The following is a 19674-nucleotide window of genomic DNA, read 5'->3' as shown; positions in this document are numbered from 1 at the left end:
CTGCATTATTAGTATTATTATTATTATTCTCTCCCCCCCACAATCCCGCAATATCTCTCCTCTGCCTCCGTTTCCCAAACCTCCCCCAATCCTGTCCCCGCCTCCTCTTTGCCCCATCTCGGCCTCCAAAGGCCTTTTTCCTAGAGCGGACACCAACCAGAGGTGTCCCCGCCTCATCCCTCCGCGGTGCCCCGCGCAAAGCCTTCCCCCCGGCAACCGCGTCCGCCTCCCCTTCCCTTCCTGCCCGCCTGGCGTTCCCCCTCGCTCCGCCTCCTCTCGGCGTCGCCCTGACCCGCCGTGGAAGATGGCGCTGAGCGGCCAGGTCGGTGCCTGTGGGGAGGGTTGGGGGGGGGAAGACTTTGAACCCGGCCTGCCGGCGTGGGGAGGGCTCGTTTCTAGGGGAGAAGGAAGGGGGTCGGGGGGCAACAGCAGCAGCACAGCCCCTTGGGGAGAGAGGGTGGGTTTGTGGGTGACTTGTGGGGTGGGGTAGGGGGGAGGAAGTGTTGACCCCACAACCGACCGACCACGTCCCTGTGGGATGCTTCAAAGGGGTCAGAAGGCAGGGCTTGGCTATGGTGGGTGGGGAGGCCGGGAGTGGGGTTTGGGGCCACGACCCCTGGGTGGCTATAGGGTGCGTTGCAAGGGAGGGGGTGGGGGCCAGGTGAGCCAAGTGGGAGGAGGGTGATGGTGGTTTGGCCAGGTAAGGTGTTGGCCAAGGAGGAGGGGGGTGGATCTGAGGGTCAGGGGGAAAGACGGGGTAGCTTTTGTTAGAAATCAATCCATCAACTTGAAAGGCAGCTTTCTTATATAGGTAAAGGTAAAGGGACCCCTGACCATTAGGTCCAGTCATGACCGACTCTGGGGTTGCGGCGGCACCTGCGTCCCTATATATGGTGGTTATCATGTATTTAATTATACCCCGGCTTCCCCGACCCCTGGCGTAACTCAGGGCAGGTTGCAGATTTTAAAAAATTATATGCACCCCTAAGAAAATAGGAAAAACAGGAATTGAAAGACCATGAAGCATGATATTCCTAAGGCAATCAATTTTGCTATTTGTCAGGTGGGAACGCTGTTAGAAACTCAGGTAAAGTAAAGGTAAAGGGACCCCTGACCATTAGGTCCAGTTGTGGACGACTTTGGGGTTGCGGCGCTCATCTCGCTTTATTGGCCGAGGGAGCCAGCGTACAGCTTCCGGGTCATGTGGCCAGCATGACTAAGCCGCTTCTGGCAAACCAGAGCAGCACACGGAAACGTTGTTTACCTTCCTGCCGGAGTGGTACCTGTTTATCTACTTGCACTTTGACGTGCTTTCGAACTGCTAGGTTGGCAGGAGCAGGGACCGAGCAATGGGAGCTCACCCCGTCGCGGGGATTCGAACCGCCGACCTTCTGATCGGCAAGTCCTAGGCTCTGTGGTTTAACCCACAGCGCCATCAGAAACTCCGGTATATAAGCTAATCACCAAACGTCACCTCAAACCTAGGTGACGCTAGCCACAATGGTATGTCTATGTGCCATTTCCCCACCACCAATGGAGTTTGTTATGATGATTATTTTATTTCTATACCGTTTTGTATTTTAAAGAAAAAACTCAAAGCTGTTTGCAACACATTGAAACGTCAGATAAAACATTCTAAAGTAAAACAAATTCAAGGAAAATATTTGAGATCCTTCTCTTAAGTGACATTTTGCTTTCTCCATATTTATTTACCACTTAATTTATATGGCTGTCCCATAGCAGAAGTACTCTGGGAAGCCAGTGTGGTGTAGTGGTTTGAGTGTCAGACTAGGACCTGGGAGATTGGGGTTCAAATCCCCACTCAGTCATGAAGCGCACCTTGGGTCAGTCACAGTATCTTAACCTACTTCACAGGGTCCCTGTAGGAATTAACTGAGGAGGGTAAACCATGTACTGTTTTAAGGAAAAGGCAACAAATAAGCGCTTCTGCTTATCTCCTTAAGAAAGCTGGAGGGCCCAGCCAGATGGAGATGTCAGTCGCCAAACTGGCATCCAGAGATCTCCACCTGGTTGCAGTTGAACCCGTGTCAGTCGCAAAGCACATTTGGCATCTGGCTAATTTCTAACATTAGCCAGGGTGGGAAATCCTGTAGTGAATAGGAAGCTATCAGGATCGGATGCGGGGGAAGATATTCGAATGCTGGCTGGCGGGGGAAGAGATATAGTTAGAATTTTGTGCTGTGCATAAGCAGATTTTGTCACTGCTAGTATGTTCAACCGTAGTTATCAGTGTCAGCTGCAGCCTGCCTTACCTAGAACACAGGTGCTGAAACCGTTTTCCTTAGATGACTGGTGGTCTACAAGATCTGTTCAGCTGGTCTGCGGAAAGGTTGTGGAACAGTTGGGAATATCTGTACGGAGGTACCTCTGGATGCGAATGGGATGGGATCCGTTCTGGAGCCCCGTTCGCATCCTGAAGCGAACGCAACCTGCAATTCGCCGCTTCAGCGCATGTGCGTGACGTCATTTTGAGCGTATGCGCGAGTGGCGAACTCTGGAAGTAACGTGCTCCGTTACTTCCAGGTCGCTGCGGAGCACAACCCGAAAATATTCATCCTGAAGCTACTTCAACCCGAGGTATGGCTGTACTTGGCTCTGCGCTGATTTCTCCCCCATTTGACCAGGGTCTGGTTTTAAAACAGGGCCCTGATCCAGGGCCTGTGATTTTTCATAATAGCTTTGACTATGGTACTGGTAGCTGAAGGAATATGTTTTATATTTCTTTATCCATCACATTAGAAAGGCAAGACTACAATTATTAAAATACAAGCTGAGTTAGGTATGTGCTTTGATTTATAGAACAAAAAATGTTTATTAAGCAGTCCACTGAGACCCCCCCCCCCTTCTAGCGATCTGTGGGAAAAATAAGCTCTTGATCCACTAATCTAGAGAAAACTCTGCCTCCTTTTAATAGCCACAATTCTTTCATTTGTGCAGTCTCAACAACATATCCTTCAGGGTGTGAACATGGCTCTGCGATCTTCGTTTTTTTGTCTTTTAAGAAACACCCAGACTGCTTTGGACAAAATTACAGGAGGGATAAGTATCTTGAGCAATCGCTCCACCACAGGATACAAAATAAAGATGGAATGAATCTTTGATTCTTAGTTTGGTGCACTAGATATTCCATGTGGATTCCTAAGGCACTGTGCAAGGTAGCATTTACTAGATGCTTTGCTTTATTTCTTAATCCAAGGTGTGCATTGCATGTTTTCTCTTGTTTTACCATGTCAGGAGCACTGAAGTTCCCTAATTGCTGCATCTCAGGACTTCTTGGCTGTCGTGACTGACCCACGGTGTTTTTGGCCATATAAGCAAAGCAGGCCACACATTGATATGATTTCTACAGTGGTTAGGAAGGAGGTGATGGGGGAGGGAATTAATGATGTCTCCTTTGTTACTGGTGACTCATTCTTTGTTAGCCAGCCTGTTAAGCTGCTCTTCCCCCAACAGCTGATGGATCCTGCTGGCTTCATATCAACCCTACAGATAACTTCTGCTGGTATGACCAGCTGCTTTACTGAAGACCTTTGAATAGGGAATTGGCATGTGTGGTTGACACAATAACACCTATGTAAAACTGACAGCTGAAAAAGGATGCCTAGAAGCATGAAGTCAATTAAAAGCGAAGGATAAGAAGCTCAGCTGAAAGTTTTTTTTATTTTTATTATTTATTAGCAGATTTATACCCATCCCTTCTAATGCCTTTACATTGCTCAGGGCAACTAACAGCAAACCAATAAAAACACAAAATCATCCGAAAAGCTAACAACATGCAGTTATTGCATGCTCTAAATTGTACCTTTATTTAGCTTTTTACTGTGCTTCGAAATGTAATATTGATGCTTTTTTCATTCTACTGGATGTGCTTGTATTGGAGCAGAAGTTAAAATGTGGCTCATCTGTATTGCTTGCTGATATTCTTGCTAAGAATATAGGATGAGCTTATTTACATTCTTAATCAGGAGTGCCTTCAAGATTGCCGAACAGAGATTAGTTATATGTTAATTATTTAGAGATCCCAAGTAAGTGCTCTTGATTTGTAAATATAAAATGCATCAGTGGACTAAGAAGATTGTAATGTATTTTTAACTGATTAGCAAGTCTGAAATCCCTACATTAATTGTTTTATATTAAAAATGTATAAATTGTACTTTATCCAGAAATGAATAACATAGACGTAAAAATGCGGCAAAAATAGAGGGATAAGGCTAGTCAACCATCTAAAAATATAATAATCTAAAATGGCATAGAAAAAAAGTCTTTGCCTGGCGCTGAAACCCAATATTGCATTGGTTCTATGTGTCCTTCGCATGGGAGGGTATCCCATGGTTGGCATGCCACTGCAGAGAAGGCAGTGGAGTGAATTCTCTCTTTTTTTCAAATATTTTATTGATTTTCCACATTTTTAAACAAACAAACAAACACAAATCCTAACTTAGTCCAATATTAATATCATAGTTAAATGACTTCCTCAAATTCCCTTGACTGAATTCCATTATATATCATTGTAACAGTTTTCCAAAACAGTTTCTCATAAAATTAAGTTACTCCTTAACCTCTTTGTCTCTTTTCATCTTAACTTTAAACATATTGTTTTGCAATTTCACATATTTAAATCCTTAGCCTATCTGTTATTTTGCAAGTGTTTCTATTTAATTTATCTTAGCATATTGAGATAAATAGTCTTTGAATTTCTTCCATTCTTCCTGCTCCTCCTTCTGGTCACGGATTCTTCCGGTCAGGTTGGCTAGCTCCGAAAAGTCCATCATCTTCATCTGCAAATTCCTCCACTGTTTCCCGCGTTTCCCCATTTTTGGCTAATAAAATTCGAGCTGCAGTTGTGGCATACAAAAACAGTCTAACATCTTTTTTGGGCAATTCCAAACCTATTATTCCAAGAAGAAAGGCCTCTGGTTTCTTAACAAATGTATATTTCAGCATTTTTTTCAACTCATTATAAATCTTCTCCGAGAAGTCTTTCACCTTGGGACAGGTCCACCACATATGATAGAAGGTACCCTCCTTTGGGAGTGAATTCTCAGTGGAGGGCTGTGCTGTTTTCTCTTCTGCTTAATGTTGGGTTTTTGCATGAAGCACCTGCACTAGAGAGCAATAGGAAGGGGAAGGGAAACCCGGCGTAAGAGTAACACCGCCCTCTACTTCCCCGGGTTCTTTGCATTGGCCGCAGAACTCTGCAAAGCGAGGAGTCAGTGGCTAACAAGTAAAACCAGAATTTATGGACCCTTGCTAAAGGATCAGAAAAAACTGAATATCTTTCCTTCCAAATATCTAAGAGGCTAAAATATTACTATTTTTCATTAGCAGGGACATGGGGGAGAGTTGGCTGGAAAAGGCAGAAAGCTTCCCCCACCCTGCTAGATATTGCCTAGTTAAGAAATACAGTCAAACCTTGATTGTCAAATGTAATCCATTTCGGAAGACGATTTGACTTCCGAAATGTTCAAAAACTGAAAGCAGAAGCCTCAATACAATAGAGAAACTCAAAACGGAAGGGGCATCGGACATTCGGTTTCCAAAAATCTTTCAAAAACCAGAGCAGTTACTTCCGGGTTTTCGGCATTTGGGAGCCGGAACGTACGATAACAGAGGCGCTTGGGAACCAAAGTTTGACTGTACAGTGATACCTCTGGTTAAGTACTTAATTCATTCCGGAGGTCTGTTCTTAACCTGAAACTGTTCTTAACCTGAAGCACCACTTTAGCAAATGGGGCCTCCTGCTGCCGCTGCACGATTTCTGTTCTCATCCTGAAGCAAAGTTCTTAACCTGAGGTACTATTTCTGAGTTAGCGGAGTCTGTAACCTGAAGCGTATGTAACCTGAAGCGTATGTAACCCGAGGTACCACTGTATTACTGAAGGTCGTCGTGTTTTTATGTAAACTGCTTATGTTTATTACAGTAAGTAGTATAATACATATAATAAAATAGAACTAACTAAATAAAAAACCTGCCTATTATGCCAACATTTTTGAACTCTTGATACTAATGAAAAATGCTAGATCCACACTGTCTAGCTTACAGTAATGGAGAGAGTTCTTTGTGCTTTATAGTTTTTACAGAGCAGGATTATTTTGTCATTTAAATGATAATTAGGGTATTCATTTCCCATTACCTTTGATATCCTTTTCCCGGCAGGCAATTAACGTGCGGCTATGTTCTTCATAGGTTTCGGAAAGGAAGAAGATGCCCAGTAATGCTGTTCTCTTGGAATCCAAATCCTCACCCATCAACCTTCTAAATGAAATGCAGCAGCTGCGTCTCCTAGGACACCTTTGTGATGTGACCGTCAGCGTGGAATATCAAGGGGTCAAGGCAGACTTTGTTGCTCACAAAGCTGTCCTGGCGGCAACCAGCAAGTTTTTTAAAGAGGTGTTTCTCAATGAAAAGTGCATGGACGGACTAAGGACAAATGTACTATTGAACGAGGTCCAGGTAGCGGACTTTGCATCTTTTCTCGAGTTTGTATATACTTCCAGGGTAGAGGTAGAAGAAGATCGGGTTCAACGCATGCTGGAAATGGCCGAGAAGCTAAAGTGCTTGGACTTGTCGGAAACCTGCTTTCAGCTGAAGAAGCAGATGCTCGAATCGGTCTTGTTGGAGTTGCAGAATTTTTCCGAGTCGCAGGATGCGGCGGAGGACAGCGGTTCCCAGCCAGGCAGCTTGCTTGAGCCGAGGGCAGTCGCTGAGACGCCGGGGGACAACACGGACCGTGTTGCGGATTCTCCTCTCGGCGGACCCAGGGACGGCGAGGGCCTTGAGGCTCCCGCCGCTAAATTAAAGGAGAAGTTAGAGAAGAAGAAAGAAGCCTTGAAGACGTCCTGTGCCAAGATCAGACGGGCCAGCGGAAGACTGGCTGGGCGGAAGGTGTTTGTGGAGATCCCCAAGAAAAAATACACGAGGCGCCTTCGAGAGCAGCAAAAGTACGCGGAGGCTGTGGCCGAAGAGACTCGGCTATCCAAAGACCACGGCATCCATAAGGAAGGAGAGGAGACGAAAGGTGAAGACGAAGAGGAGAGAGGAGAAGTGGTGAGCGCCGTGAAATCTGAAAGCAAAGGGTGCGATGGCGCCGACGACCTGGAGGAAAACCTGACCAAACTGGAGGACGATAAAAAGAACCGTGGTGGCAACTTTACCTGCAGCACCTGCGAGAGAGAGTTCCTATACGAGAAGAGCTTTCTGAAGCACATCAGGCACAGCCACGGGATCGCGGCCGAAGTCATTTACCGTTGCGAAACCTGCAGCCAGACTTTTGCCAACCGGTGCAACCTCAAAAGCCACGAGCGCCACGTCCACAGTAGCGAGCGCCACTACCCATGCGAGCTCTGTGGTAAGAAGTTCAAGAGAAAGAAGGACGTCAAGAGGCACATTCTGCAGGTTCATGAGGGTGGTGGGGAGCGTCATCACTGCCTACAATGTGGAAAGGGTTTGAGCTCCAAAACGGCCTTGCGGCTTCATGAAAGGACACATACAGGCGACAAGCCTTATGGGTGCACAGAGTGTGAGGCTAAGTTTTCTCAGCCTTCGGCACTTAAAACACACATGAGGTATGGACACACTTAACTGGCCTTATTAGTTAAATCTCTGGGCAAAGAAAGGAAAAGGTAGCCGTCCTCCAAGGCTGCTTGCCAGTGGTCAAATAAGAAAGCAGGGTTTTATGAGTAGAGTTTACCATATTTTTTGCTCTATAAGACTCACTTTTTCCCTCCTAAAAAGTAAGGGGAAATGTATGGAGCGAATGCAGGCTGCGCAGCTATTCCAAAAGCCAGAACAGCAAGAGGGATTGCTGCTTTCGCTGCGCAGTGATCCCTCTTGCTGTTCTGGCTTCTGAGATTCAGAATAATTTTTTTTCTTGTTTTCCTCCTCCAAAAACTAGGTGCGTCTTGTGGTCTGGTGCATCTTACAGAGCGAAAAATACGGTACTAGTGAAATGTTTGGTAGTGTTTGCTCTTTGCTTTCGAAGAAAAAGTTTGAGACCGTCGTGCAGATGGCACCAAATCACAGGCTCGGACTCCTATTGAGTTGCCTTTAAAAGAGTTGGGAGTAAATTGAAGCCTTTATAGGAGAACTGGGGAAGTTTATAGTCTTGATTGCATCACACCAATACTGAGAATTGTAGTTAAAACAAGTGGCAAAAAAGACTTCAAACAATCCAGTCTGACTTTTGCCAGCTAATTTGGATAAAACACATTACAGTGGTTCATGATATGGGAGTAATAATGCTAACTTGAATGCTTTCTACCTCCACATATAGAGCATTCAAACTCAATGGGAGGTGGCAGGTTCTGGGAATTGAAATTGAATTCTGCAGTCATTGTTTCAGGTGTTACTTGAGCACAAACAGTACATAATCCTTTGGTTCCAGACAGGGCCTCTCTTTCTCCCACTCATCTTCTGAAACTTTTTGCGATAGGCTTGACAGCAAAACTTCATCGCTGTTGATGGGTCATTTTGCCACGTGAAAAATTCAACGGCATGTGTGTTCTTCAGCTGGCAATGTCATGGGCAAATATTTTCTCCTGATGAAAGCCAAAGGTCTCCTGAAGCTTTGCCAGGGCTACTTTCAGTGCCCTGCAACATCAAGGAAAAGAGCCACAGGGACCTTTGCGGTCTCAAATCTCCGGTAGTAGAAGTGGCACTTCTTTGCAAGACAAGGACTTTGAATTCTTTGATTCTATTATTGTTCACTAGATGGGCTTTCACTGCTTTCAATTCTCCCCACTGTGAAACAGCTTTTGAAACCTGCAGAGTGAGGAATTGAGTCCTTCCCTATGACTTAGCTTTCTTTTTAGATAGAACCTACTGTAAAATATCTTTTGTGTGTGTTTATCTGTGGGATGGGTAGTCTCTATAAAACACAGAAAAGAAACTATGGGCTTGCAGGGCCCCTAGATACTTCAGGTTCAATTCTTAGTTCAGATATTTGGGATGGAATTCATGTTTGATTAGGAAGCTGAAGCTCCTTCACTGTTATCGTGCATCATGCAACAATAATATTTTTAGTGGTATGTTTCGTAAAAACTGTATGGGCTTGTAGAGGGAGGGCGATCTCTACCCCATCTTTTGGTATGTTGAAGAATTCTTCTGCCTCCTTGAGGAGCCAGGAATATCAAGCATTGTAGAGCAGTGTTTGGTCCCAGCAGGAAAAAAAACCACAGGGTGTGCAGGTAAGGACATAGCTTGTGATTAATTTTATATGTGTTATTGCTTTAAGTTGAGGGAATGAAATCGAAAAGGTAACTGTTCTAAGGCTTCCACAAGCAAAACATCTCTCTCCTCTGCACACACGGTTTTGAAAAGCCAAAATATTTGTCATCCAGGGAAACCTTTTTGGATCCTTCTCCCCGCCCCGGGGGATCCAGTTTTACTGGAAATACGTTGTCGTTCCTGTTGATCTAAGATTGCAGGTGGCTTTACACAAAACAAGAAAAAAAATACATTCTTTAGTACAGTGGTGCCTCTCAAGACGAAATTAATTCGTTCTGTGAGTCTCTTCGTCTAGCAGTTTTTTCGTCTTGCGAAGCAACCCTATTAGCAGCTTAGCGGATTAGCGCTATTAGCGGTTTAGCGGCTATTAGCGGCTATTAAAGGCTTAAGGGATTAGCGGATTAGCTGCTAAAAGGCTATTAGCGGTTTAGCGGCTTAGAAAAAGGGGGTGGGGAGCAGAAAAAAATCTCAAGACTCGCAAGACATTTTCGTCTTGCGAAGCAAGCCCACAGGGAAATTCGTCCTGCGAAGCGCATCGAAAAACGGAAAACCCTTTCGTCTAGCGGGTTTTCCGTCTTGCGAGGCATTCGTCTTGCGGGGTACCACTGTATAAATAAGTACAAATAGTATCTGAAAATTACAGCTTTTTTGTTTTAAAGCGTCTAATTTTTTGGTTCTGCTTTTATTTTACTTTACTTGCCATTGCCTTGCCATTATTGCTGGCTAGGCCCCAAAGACAGCAAACATGCAGCAGACTGCTTCTGTTCAGCTGAGAGCCCCATATGCTGTGCGCTTGGTTTTCGGGGGGGGGGGGCAGGGGAGAGAGAAAGAGTCCCATCCATAGATAGGCAAAGACAACCTCAAGAAAGAAAGTGCCCACCACTAGTTACTGCTTAGTAAAGAGGCAGAAGACTATGACGAAGTGCTGTAGTTGTGTTGATTTGTATTATTTTCTCGTTTCAGAATCCATACTGGTGAAAAGCCTTTCGTTTGTGGCGATTGTGGAGCAAAATTCACCCAGAATCACATGCTGATCTATCATAAAAGGTGCCACACAGGTATAAAAGTATTGCTTTTTTGTGTGTGCTTTGTATTCGTTCACTCTGTGTCTGATTTCCTGTACATCTGAGAGTTTGGCCACATTGTTCCCAAAGAGGAAGTAATTTGGGACAGGTGCGCAGTTTCTGTCTTCGCTCCAAAGTGTTGCAGGTTTATTCTGTGATGCTACACTGGTGCAATGCATCCCCTTAGGCAATTATTGCTGGACCAGTAGCTGTTAAAAAGAGGTGAGGGGAGAGTTAAAACTGCCAATGCACAGTTTGGTTGAAGTCTACCTTGGCTCTCTCGATCCCTATCCTTGTTCCAAATCTTACTGTTAGTGGCTTAAACTAACCTCTTCACCTTTATTGTGTCCTCTAGGGGAACGACCTTTCATGTGTGAAACGTGTGGGAAGAGCTTTGCCTCCAAGGAGTATCTGAAACACCACAACCGAATCCACACCGGGTCCAAGCCATTTAAATGTGAAGTTTGCTTCCGAACTTTTGCACAGAGAAATTCACTGTATCAGCACATAAAAGTTCATACAGGTAGGAAGGCAAAAGGGTCGAGCTGAGGGCGGGACGGGGAGCCTCCTGTTTGCAAAATTTTGGTGTGAACGCGGGTGGCGCTATGGGTTAAACCATAGAGCCTAGGACTTGCCGATCAGAAGGTCGCAGTTCGAATCCCCGCGACGGGGTGAGCTCCCGTTGCTCAGTCCCTGCTCCTGCCAACCTAGCAGTTCGAAAGCACATCAAAGTGCAAGTAGATAAATAGGTACTGCTCCGGCGGGAAGGTAAACGGCGTTTCCGTGTGCTGCTCTGGTTCGCCAGAAGCGGCTTAGTCATGCTGGCCACATGACCCGGAAGCTGTGCGCCGGCTCCCTCGGCCAATAAAGCAAGATGAGTGCCTTAGTGGTTTCTTCCTTCACTTAAAGGTCAAGTTAAAGGGACCTCTGACCAATAGGTCCAGTTGTGGCTGACTCTGGGGTTGCAATAAAGCGAGATGAGCACTGCAACCCCAGAGTCGGCAACAACTGGACCTATTGGTCAGAGGTCCCTTTAACTTTACTTTTAGGTGAAGGAAGAAACCACTAAGGAACACCTGCAAGATCTTCACCTTTGTAAGGTAAAGGTAAAGGGACCCCTGAACATTAGGTCTAGTCGCGGACGACTCTGGGGTTGCAGCACTCATCTCACTTTATTGGCCGAGGGAGCCGGCGTACAGCTTCCAGGTCATGTGGCCAGCATGACTAAGCCACTTCTGGCAAACCAGAGCAGCGCACGGAAACGCCGTTTACCTTCCTGCCGGAGCGATACCTATTTATCTACTTGCACTTTGAGGTGCTTTTGAACTGTTAGGTTGGCAGGAGCAGGGACTGAGCAACGGCAGCTCACCCCATCACGGGGATTCGAACCGCGACCTTCTGATCAGCAAGTCCTAGGCTCTGTGGTTTAACCCACAGTGCCACCCGCGTCCCTCTTCCTTCATTTAGTTGCTGTCAAAGTCTGCAAGAGCAGCCCTTTTGCATGCGGTCAAATAGCAATAGTAACCATGTGCTCTGCTTATAGGTGAGCGTCCCTACTGTTGTGATCAGTGCGGCAAACAGTTCACCCAGCTCAATGCCCTGCAACGCCATCATCGGATTCACACAGGGGAGAAACCGTTCATGTGCAACGCTTGTGGCCGGACATTTACCGACAAATCTACTCTTCGGCGGCACACCTCTGTAAGGAAATTTTGATTTTCTGTTTCCTAACAAGCCACGTAACTTAAGGGTGCGGCAGGTTTAGCCCTCCAGATGTTGCTGACTACAACTCCCATCATCCCAGGCTGTTGGGTCACGCTGGCTGCAGCTGGTGAATGGTTTGAGTCCCACAGCACCTAGAAGGCCACAGGTTCTCTATCCCCGATATAAATGTGGTAGTTACTGGCAGAGATGGAAAACATTGTGTAAACACCACATGGCATGGCTGCACCTGAAGTTGGAGCATTGAATTGGGGCAGGTGTCCTCAAACTTGGCCCTCCAGGCCTACAACTCCCATGATCCCTAGCTAGCAGGACTAGTGGTCAGGGATGATGGGAATTGTAGTCTCAAAACATCTGGAGGGCCGAGTTTGAGGAAGCCTGAATTAGAGCCTTAGGTGGCTGGCTGTTTTATTCATAGGGAGTGAGCAGAAACGTTCTTTGGCTAATCCTAAGCTAGGGACGTTCCCATTTTCCTGCATTTAAGAACTGAATTATTGAGTATGGGGTGTCGCAGATGGCTACCAAATCAGATTTCATGAATGTCTTGGCAGTTTAGACCTCTGTGCCCTTGCAGAGTTTCAGCATTGACACATTCAAGCAAATACCTGAACATGCCTGTGGTACTTGCCCATCTGTGTGTCAGTTTTTCCATGGTACTCAAGCCGCTGGGAAGTGATTCCTATTAGGGCCTCAGCTGTACACTCTAATTTGCGCAACCAGAAAGCCCAAAAGCTGTTCTTTGCCTTTATTAAACAGTGAAAACAAATTACTAATATGTAATGAGAAAATGCAGGTTTGGTCTTGCATTTTTTATCTTATTATGAACTCTTCTTGTACTTGTGTTTTGTTTTGTTTTTAAAAATTCCCTCACTACTTCATAACTTGAGAAGGCTACATCCTCTATTCTGCCTACATTTTAATTGCTCCCAGCCATTGTTTATAAGAGAAACAGGTTTAGGTTGTTGGAGCTAGTAGTAATAATAATAATAATAATAATTTATAATTGTAATAATTTATTTGTACCCCGCCCATTTGGCTGGGTTTCCCCTCATTGCTGAATATGAATTTGCAAGGGTCCTATAATGCTGTAGCAGACCAAGAAATAGCATGTGCAGTTTTAGATAAAATAAACAAAAATAAGTCTGAAATGCCTCTCAACTTCATTGGAGCTGCAGAGGCAGCTGCCTCCCTGCCAGAGTCCTGTGCAGTGTGGGCTCTGAATGCTTAGACCGCAGTTTAAGAAGCTGCTCAGGATTGCAGTACCTCAAGGACTGCCTCTTTCCATATGAACCTACCCGGACCCAGAGATCATCTTCCGAGGCCCTTCTTCATGTGCCTCCTTGAGAGGTTTGGAGGGTGGCAACATGAAAATGGGCCTTCTCTGCAGTGGCTCCCCATCTGTGGAATGCTCTTCTCAGGGAGGTTTGCCTGGTGCCTTCACTATACATCTTTAGGTGCCAGATAAAAATGTTCCTTTTTAACCAGACCTTTGCCTGACTTGATCTACATCAAGGATCAGCAAACTTTTTCAGCAAGGGGCCGGTCCACTGTCCTTCAGACCTTGTGGGGTGCCGGACTATATTTTTTTTGGGGGGGGGGGGATGAACAAAATCCTATGCCCCACAAATAACCCAGAGATGCATTTTAAATAAAAGCACGCATTCTACTCATCTAAAAACACACTGTTGCTCGGACTGTCCATGGGCCAGATTTAGAAGGCGAATTGGGCCGGATCCGGCCCCTGGGCCTTAGTTTGTCTACCCATGATTCTACATCTTATACCTTTTTTAAAAAAATGCTGGCTCTTTTTTGGGGGGAGGGTTATTGGGTTATTGTTGTTGTTTTGATTTTATGTATTTGATATTTTATTGATATTGATATTTTAGGGCGGTATTGAAATTAAATAAATAAGAGGAGGAAGAATCAGTATTCAGAGCAAATTGAAGTTGCTGTAGACTGTAATGTGTACCAGTGGTGAATTTTGCATGCTTGTGGTCCCCCCCCCCCCCCCAGATTCATGATAAAAACACACCTTGGAAGTCTTTCCTTGTGGTCGTCGAAGGAGCGTCTAAGAATGATGAGGATCCTAAAACAGAGGCAGACTATAACGTGGCTCGTTCCAAAATATCCGAGAAGCTGCTGTCGTTCTCTGAAAACGGGCACTATCAGGGTCTGACGGCTATCCAAGGAAATATGACTGCGCTGCATGAAAATGGAACGTCCGTAGTGACAGACTGCAAATCAAAGGGCTCTGCGGGGTCTCCAGAAACCGCCGTAGCTACAACTTTGCATGATCTCACAGTGTTGCACACCCAGACTGACTCATTTCAGCCTCCACTTTACACCTTGGTGACTATAGAATAACACTTGCTACAAAGATGAAAACTCCAGCTGGGGATAATCTCTGAAATACTGTAGTACACAGTAGCCATGATCCATGCAAAGAAGAAGAAAGGGTTACTATGGATGATCTTAATATCCTGGATTCTCTCAAAACCGTTACTTCTCAAGTTGTCTTTCAACTGAAGGATTCTCTCTCGTCCCGTTTGTTAAAGAGAAAATTATTCTCTCTTTCATATGCCGTCTCTGTAATTTTGAAGTAGATTCCAGATTACAGAGTCAGTGCAAAAAAGCGAAGTTTTAATCCAGACTTTTCCTTTCCTTCAGCAGAATGGTTTTCCCTCTGAAAGGAGACTCGTTCTGTGCTGGTGTTGTTTAAAATCTCTTAATCGACACTGATTTTTCATTGTATGGAAACGAACGTGAGATTGTGTAGCGCAATCTCTCTGGGCCCAATATGAAACGCAGTTTTAATAAATTGCGGGTGCTGTTGTTTTTAAACATTGGGGCGTGCCTGACACCCTGCTCTTTCAAGCTCTTGAATAAGTTATTTTGAGAAATGTTTGGAAAACCAGGTTGATAAAAGTGCTGGAGCTCCACTGCAGTTTGTATGCTAAATCCGTACTTTGTCAGATAGATTGTTCTACACAGCTTTGAAGTGGATTTCAGAGTAGTGTTGCTGGATTTTGTTCAGAATTTGTGGAGGGGTTTCACAAGCTTTTTAAAGTTACTCTATGGTCCAACCTTCTTCCTAAGTACCTGGCGAACCTTTTCTCTGTACCCATTCCTGTCTCCTCAGCCCCACCTACAAACTCGCTGTCTTTTAATGGTCTCACCAGTCTATTCGGTCATATGCACACACACCCAAAGCCACACGTGCATCTTCAGCTTCTGTTATAGATATATCCCCATTTCCATACATTCCCTGTACACATAGGACCTTCACAAAGTGTTGCATTTCTAAATTGCTCTTCATTGCCCAGAGGACCTTAGTATTTTCCCCAGCCTCTTGTGATCCCAGTGCCCCACATATGGAGGTTGTGTGCTGGCCAAGAGACAAGGAGTTCTGTCACTTTATAAATTTATTGGCAGCGTGTTTCTACAACAAATTGCTCCAAAGTAATGAATGTGGGACTGCAGGTCACCTGTTGTCGCTCCCCAGTCCTCTTCCTCTTTGTGCTACAGCTGGTAAAATATTCTTTGTTCAGGTTTCCGGCAACGGTTTCATTATCTGGGTGAGTACGCATCTTGTTTTTGTACTTGCTGTAATGTTTGTCCCAAAGGCTACAGAATGTACTGGGAAATTAAAATTATAACCTGAACTGGCATTCAGAGTAATGGCTAGCAGCCGTTTAAAAGCTCATTGAGATTTCCAAGTTCAGCTTCTAAAGGTTTTGCAAAATGTGTTGCATGAGAAGAGAGTACACTTTTAGCGGACATAGTTGGAAGTCGAAGCGAAGCAACTGCCAAAATTTTAAGAAATGCATGTTTCTTTTAAAATGTTGATTTCCTTATCATAGGGTTGAAGGAAGTGAAGAATCAATTTGTTTTTGCTAAAAACACATCAATACTGTGCCTTCCTACTTTTAAATTCAGGAAACATGAAGTGCCAAATCCAAAACTTATTTAAGTTCCGACATTCCACTGGATTCCAGCAGAACTTGCTAGTGCAACTGTTAGGAGAAATTGTAATTTATTGAATATGTCACCCAGCCCGTTAAAGCACTGGCTAATGGGATCAGTTTTTCAACCACTCTCTGTGTCCTGAGATAAAATCAAGTTCAGTGTGTTTTAGCTTAGACAGTGTTATAACCGGACATGGTTTTATAAAACACAACTGAGTATGTTAACTACTTCTTTCAAACTGCTGTGATTTCACTCTCTTTACGGATTCATTTTGATGCATTTTTCCTTTTCAAGAATGATTGCAATGGTAAATTAAGCCTGAGCTTAACAGATCCTTTTAAGTCATGGTATTTCCTGCTCTGGCTTACCTGTAAGATTGGCCCTCCATCCATTCACAGTACTAGTAGTGACAAAGTACTGTTATTTCCAAAGGAAGAGACTTGTTTCAGAAAAGTAATCCAAGTATGTAACAGCAAATTATTTCTCAAGGTAATGATGGACTCAGTTTATCAGTGTAAAGTGCTTTGGGTCACTTCAAGGCTGATTTACTCCTATAGAAGATCTGATCCTTTTCATGTTGCTGTATGTTTTAGCAAAGTTATACTCTGGATTCACGCTTGGCCTTTTCTAAAGCTTTTTTCATTAAAAAAAAAATGAATGGTTTTTGTTCAAATTCACTTGGAGGGGGAAAACATCTAGGCTAACTTTGGTACAGGTATCACAAACAGGTAACTTAGGATACTGCTTTCATATTTTACTTGTTGAAAGGCAATGCAATAAAAGATCAGTCCAACTATGTATCAGTTTTGTTTTGTTTGTAAAACCCCTTAGTAGGAGTTTTTTTTACCATTTACTCCTTGTTTATTTTAATTCACTAAAAGGGGTCTTTTTTAGAAAGACTGGAAGAGCTTATATTTAAATATTTATTTTGTAATCCATGTGCTCTGCTCCATTTTGACGTTAGAATTTTAACGACCAATTACAAAAGAATTTGTAGTAAATATTTAAATCCTTAAGTTAGTAAATATAGGTTGGGATTTTTATTTTTACTCTCCAGAGATGTGAAAGTGGGTTCACTTGTATGAACTGGTAAACCCCATTAAAAGATTTTTTTCAAATAGTACTGTCTTTGTTGTGACTCTTTTGGGGAGAGAAAACACACTTTACTTGAAGACTGCAGAGTTCTATCATGATATCTCTGCTCACTCCTCTGGATCACAGTAACGTGTGTGCAGAATAAGGTTCGTATTTAACTGATTTATTTCAGCCCCATTAAGATACATAAATACATAACACAGCATATATAGGTGCGCAAAACCAGGATGAAACATCAATATGGATTAGCTAAACTGCAGAGCTTTCCAAACTGTGTGTCGCGACACGTTAGTGTGTTGGCTGCATGTGTAGGTGTGTTGCACAAACACTCCTCAAGCTCCTCCCAGGGCTGGTAAGGGCCTAGTTTAACCTCCAGTTTGCTAGTAAAACTGAATTACTGTGTCATGAAATGATACATGTCCAAAAAGTGTGTCATCAACTGGAAAAGTTTGTAAAGGTTGAAGAGTAATCCTAAACATCATGTACCAGTTCTACAAGGTCTTACCCATTCAAGCATTGCGATGGGGTGAGCTCCCGTTGCTCTGTCCCAGCTCCTGCCAACCTAGCAGTCTGAAAGCACACCAGTGCAAGTAGATAAATCGGTACCACTGCGGCGGGAAGGTAAACGGTGTTTCCATGCTCTCTGGCTTCTGTCACGGTGTCCCATTGCACCAGTTTAATCATGCTGGCCTCGTGACCCAGAAGCTGTGGACAAACGCTGGCTCCCTCGTACTGAAAGCAAGATGAGCGCCGCAACCCCATAGTCACCTTTGACTGCACTTAACCGTCCAGGGGTCCTTTACCTTACTTTTTACTATAAGTCTGTCACAAACATCACACTTCAGATGGCCAAAGCTAACTTCTATAATGTAAATGGAGGCGGGTACAGGTTTACCAACCCTGATATAAAGGACATAAATCTTTTTTGTTTTGTAGCCCTTGGTGAAAACTCACTGGGCAGGTGTTGGGGCTGAATAAAAACACACACATTTTGTTGTTACAGTGGGCAACACACTCTTTAATGACAATTCTCATGATAAAACAGTAACGCAAAAAGCCGAAAGCCTCATATCCAGCCACAGCCCCTGTCAGTTAAGGACCAAACCCAGACCCCTGGTGGCTGCAGCCATTACGGTAGCATTTTCCAGCTGTTGAGTCAAGTGCAAAGACAAGACAAAGCTTTGCCATTTCTCCGCATCTTGTTACAAAACAAAGCAACCCTACAGCGCCTCTACAACATCAGCGATGAATGAATCTTCTGTTACACATTCACTATAGTTTCATAGATTCCTAAACCACAATAGTACGTATGAACATACGATGGCCGTTGGTCTATGTTTACATACAGGGAAATCGGAAATAGCTCCTTACCATCGTGGGCAGTTTGTGATGATTAAAGCAAACAGAGGGGAATTTCGTTTGAAACATTTCTTGAGCTAGACAGAGAAGGTTGCAGCTGAAAACCACGAGCCTGAAAAGCTGGGCCGGTGCCAAGAGTCAATTCTCTGCGCACCATCAGGCAGACAACTGATGTGCGTAGCATCCATCACAGGTTGGGGAGAAGGGGTTGGAGCCCCACCAGTGACTGACACTGCAAAATTGACTACACCGACCGTGTGATTGTTGACTAAATGCACAGGCAGCGTGGGAAGCCATGGGGTGTAGATGGGGACAGGGACAAGAAGGTTCCTCGTGTGGCAGCATTTTGATCTGCACTGAATAGTCAGAGGAGCTTGCTTTTGTGTGCATATTACCCACACAGAACGAGAGCCATTTACTTCAAGTAAGCCCCACAGAAGACAACAAGACTGGTGTGGGGTTTGTGTGTCTTGCGGTAATACCGTAACCTCTTACAAGGACCGGAAGAAGCACATTTGAACAAATAACACAACACAGATAAATGATGGTTTAGAAGCCTGTAGCAGCTGAAAAGTGTGGTTTTCGGAGACATGACTAAAAAGGGGTGTGCCACAATTTAAAGAACAATCAGGTCTGTCTGAGAAAGAAAAATAGAAATCTACATATATATTTTATTACATTTACAGCTGGTCTTTCTGTGAGGAGGGAACCCACCTGGGCACTGTTTTGCTCCAAACCTTAACTCAGGGCTGCCATACACCTGGAATTTCCTGGACATAGCTGATATTCGTCTGTTGAAAATGGCGTCTCCGCCATATCCCAAGTCTTGTTTTTTTGGCGTTCCCCTCCCTGCCCCCCAAAAAAGGTAAAAATATTTTTGGAGATTTTGTGGACAAAAGCTCAGCAACTCTGACACAAGATCTACCCACCCGGGAAGAATGGCAGATGAAGCTGATGGACTACATGGAATTGGTGGAAATGACTGGCAGAATCCGAGACCAGGGAGAAGAGTCGGTGGAAGAAGATTGGAAAAAATTCAAAGTATATTTACAGAAATACTGCAAAATTCATGAATGTTAGAAGAATGCTGGAATGAAGTTACATGGTTTTAGCAGAAATGTTATAAAGAATTAAGCAAAAACTGATTGTAAATGGGCCAAAGTGCAAAATTTAAAGTTAGATTGTGTTAAGATAAATTTTAGAACAAAAAATTGAGAAAGA

At 44.2% G+C, this 19674-nt stretch overlaps 1 protein-coding gene across 1 annotated transcript; it reads left to right on the top strand.

The window, feature by feature from the left end:
- The first annotated feature begins 203 nt into the window (after nucleotides 1–203).
- Nucleotides 204–17120, top strand: LOC310673521 (GDNF-inducible zinc finger protein 1-like). The gene is made up of 6 exons (XM_083431951.1): nucleotides 204–322; nucleotides 6209–7587; nucleotides 10211–10305; nucleotides 10667–10834; nucleotides 11855–12012; nucleotides 14047–17120. The coding sequence occupies exons 1-6, from the start codon at nucleotides 305–307 to the stop codon at nucleotides 14395–14397; spliced, it is 2169 nt and encodes a 722-aa protein (XP_083288077.1). The 5' UTR covers nucleotides 204–304; the 3' UTR covers nucleotides 14398–17120.
- The last annotated feature ends 2554 nt before the right edge of the window (nucleotides 17121–19674 follow it).

The sequence above is a fragment of the Podarcis tiliguerta genome (genome assembly GCF_965153285.1).
Source record: "Podarcis tiliguerta genome assembly, chromosome: 3".
NCBI classification, from domain to species: Eukaryota; Metazoa; Chordata; class Lepidosauria; order Squamata; family Lacertidae; genus Podarcis; species Podarcis tiliguerta.
The sequence above is the reverse complement of the archived record's forward strand: the minus strand, read 5'-3'. Positions and strand labels throughout refer to the sequence as shown.

What these genes read in the sequence shown, in the direction of transcription:
- LOC310673521 (XM_083431951.1), top strand. An exon ending in GCACTTAAAACACACATGAG is followed by an intron (nt 7,588 to 10,210) that starts GTATGGACACAC and finishes TTCTCGTTTCAG; the next exon opens with AATCCATACTGGTGAAAAGC. An exon ending in TCATAAAAGGTGCCACACAG is followed by an intron (nt 10,306 to 10,666) that starts GTATAAAAGTAT and finishes TGTGTCCTCTAG; the next exon opens with GGGAACGACCTTTCATGTGT.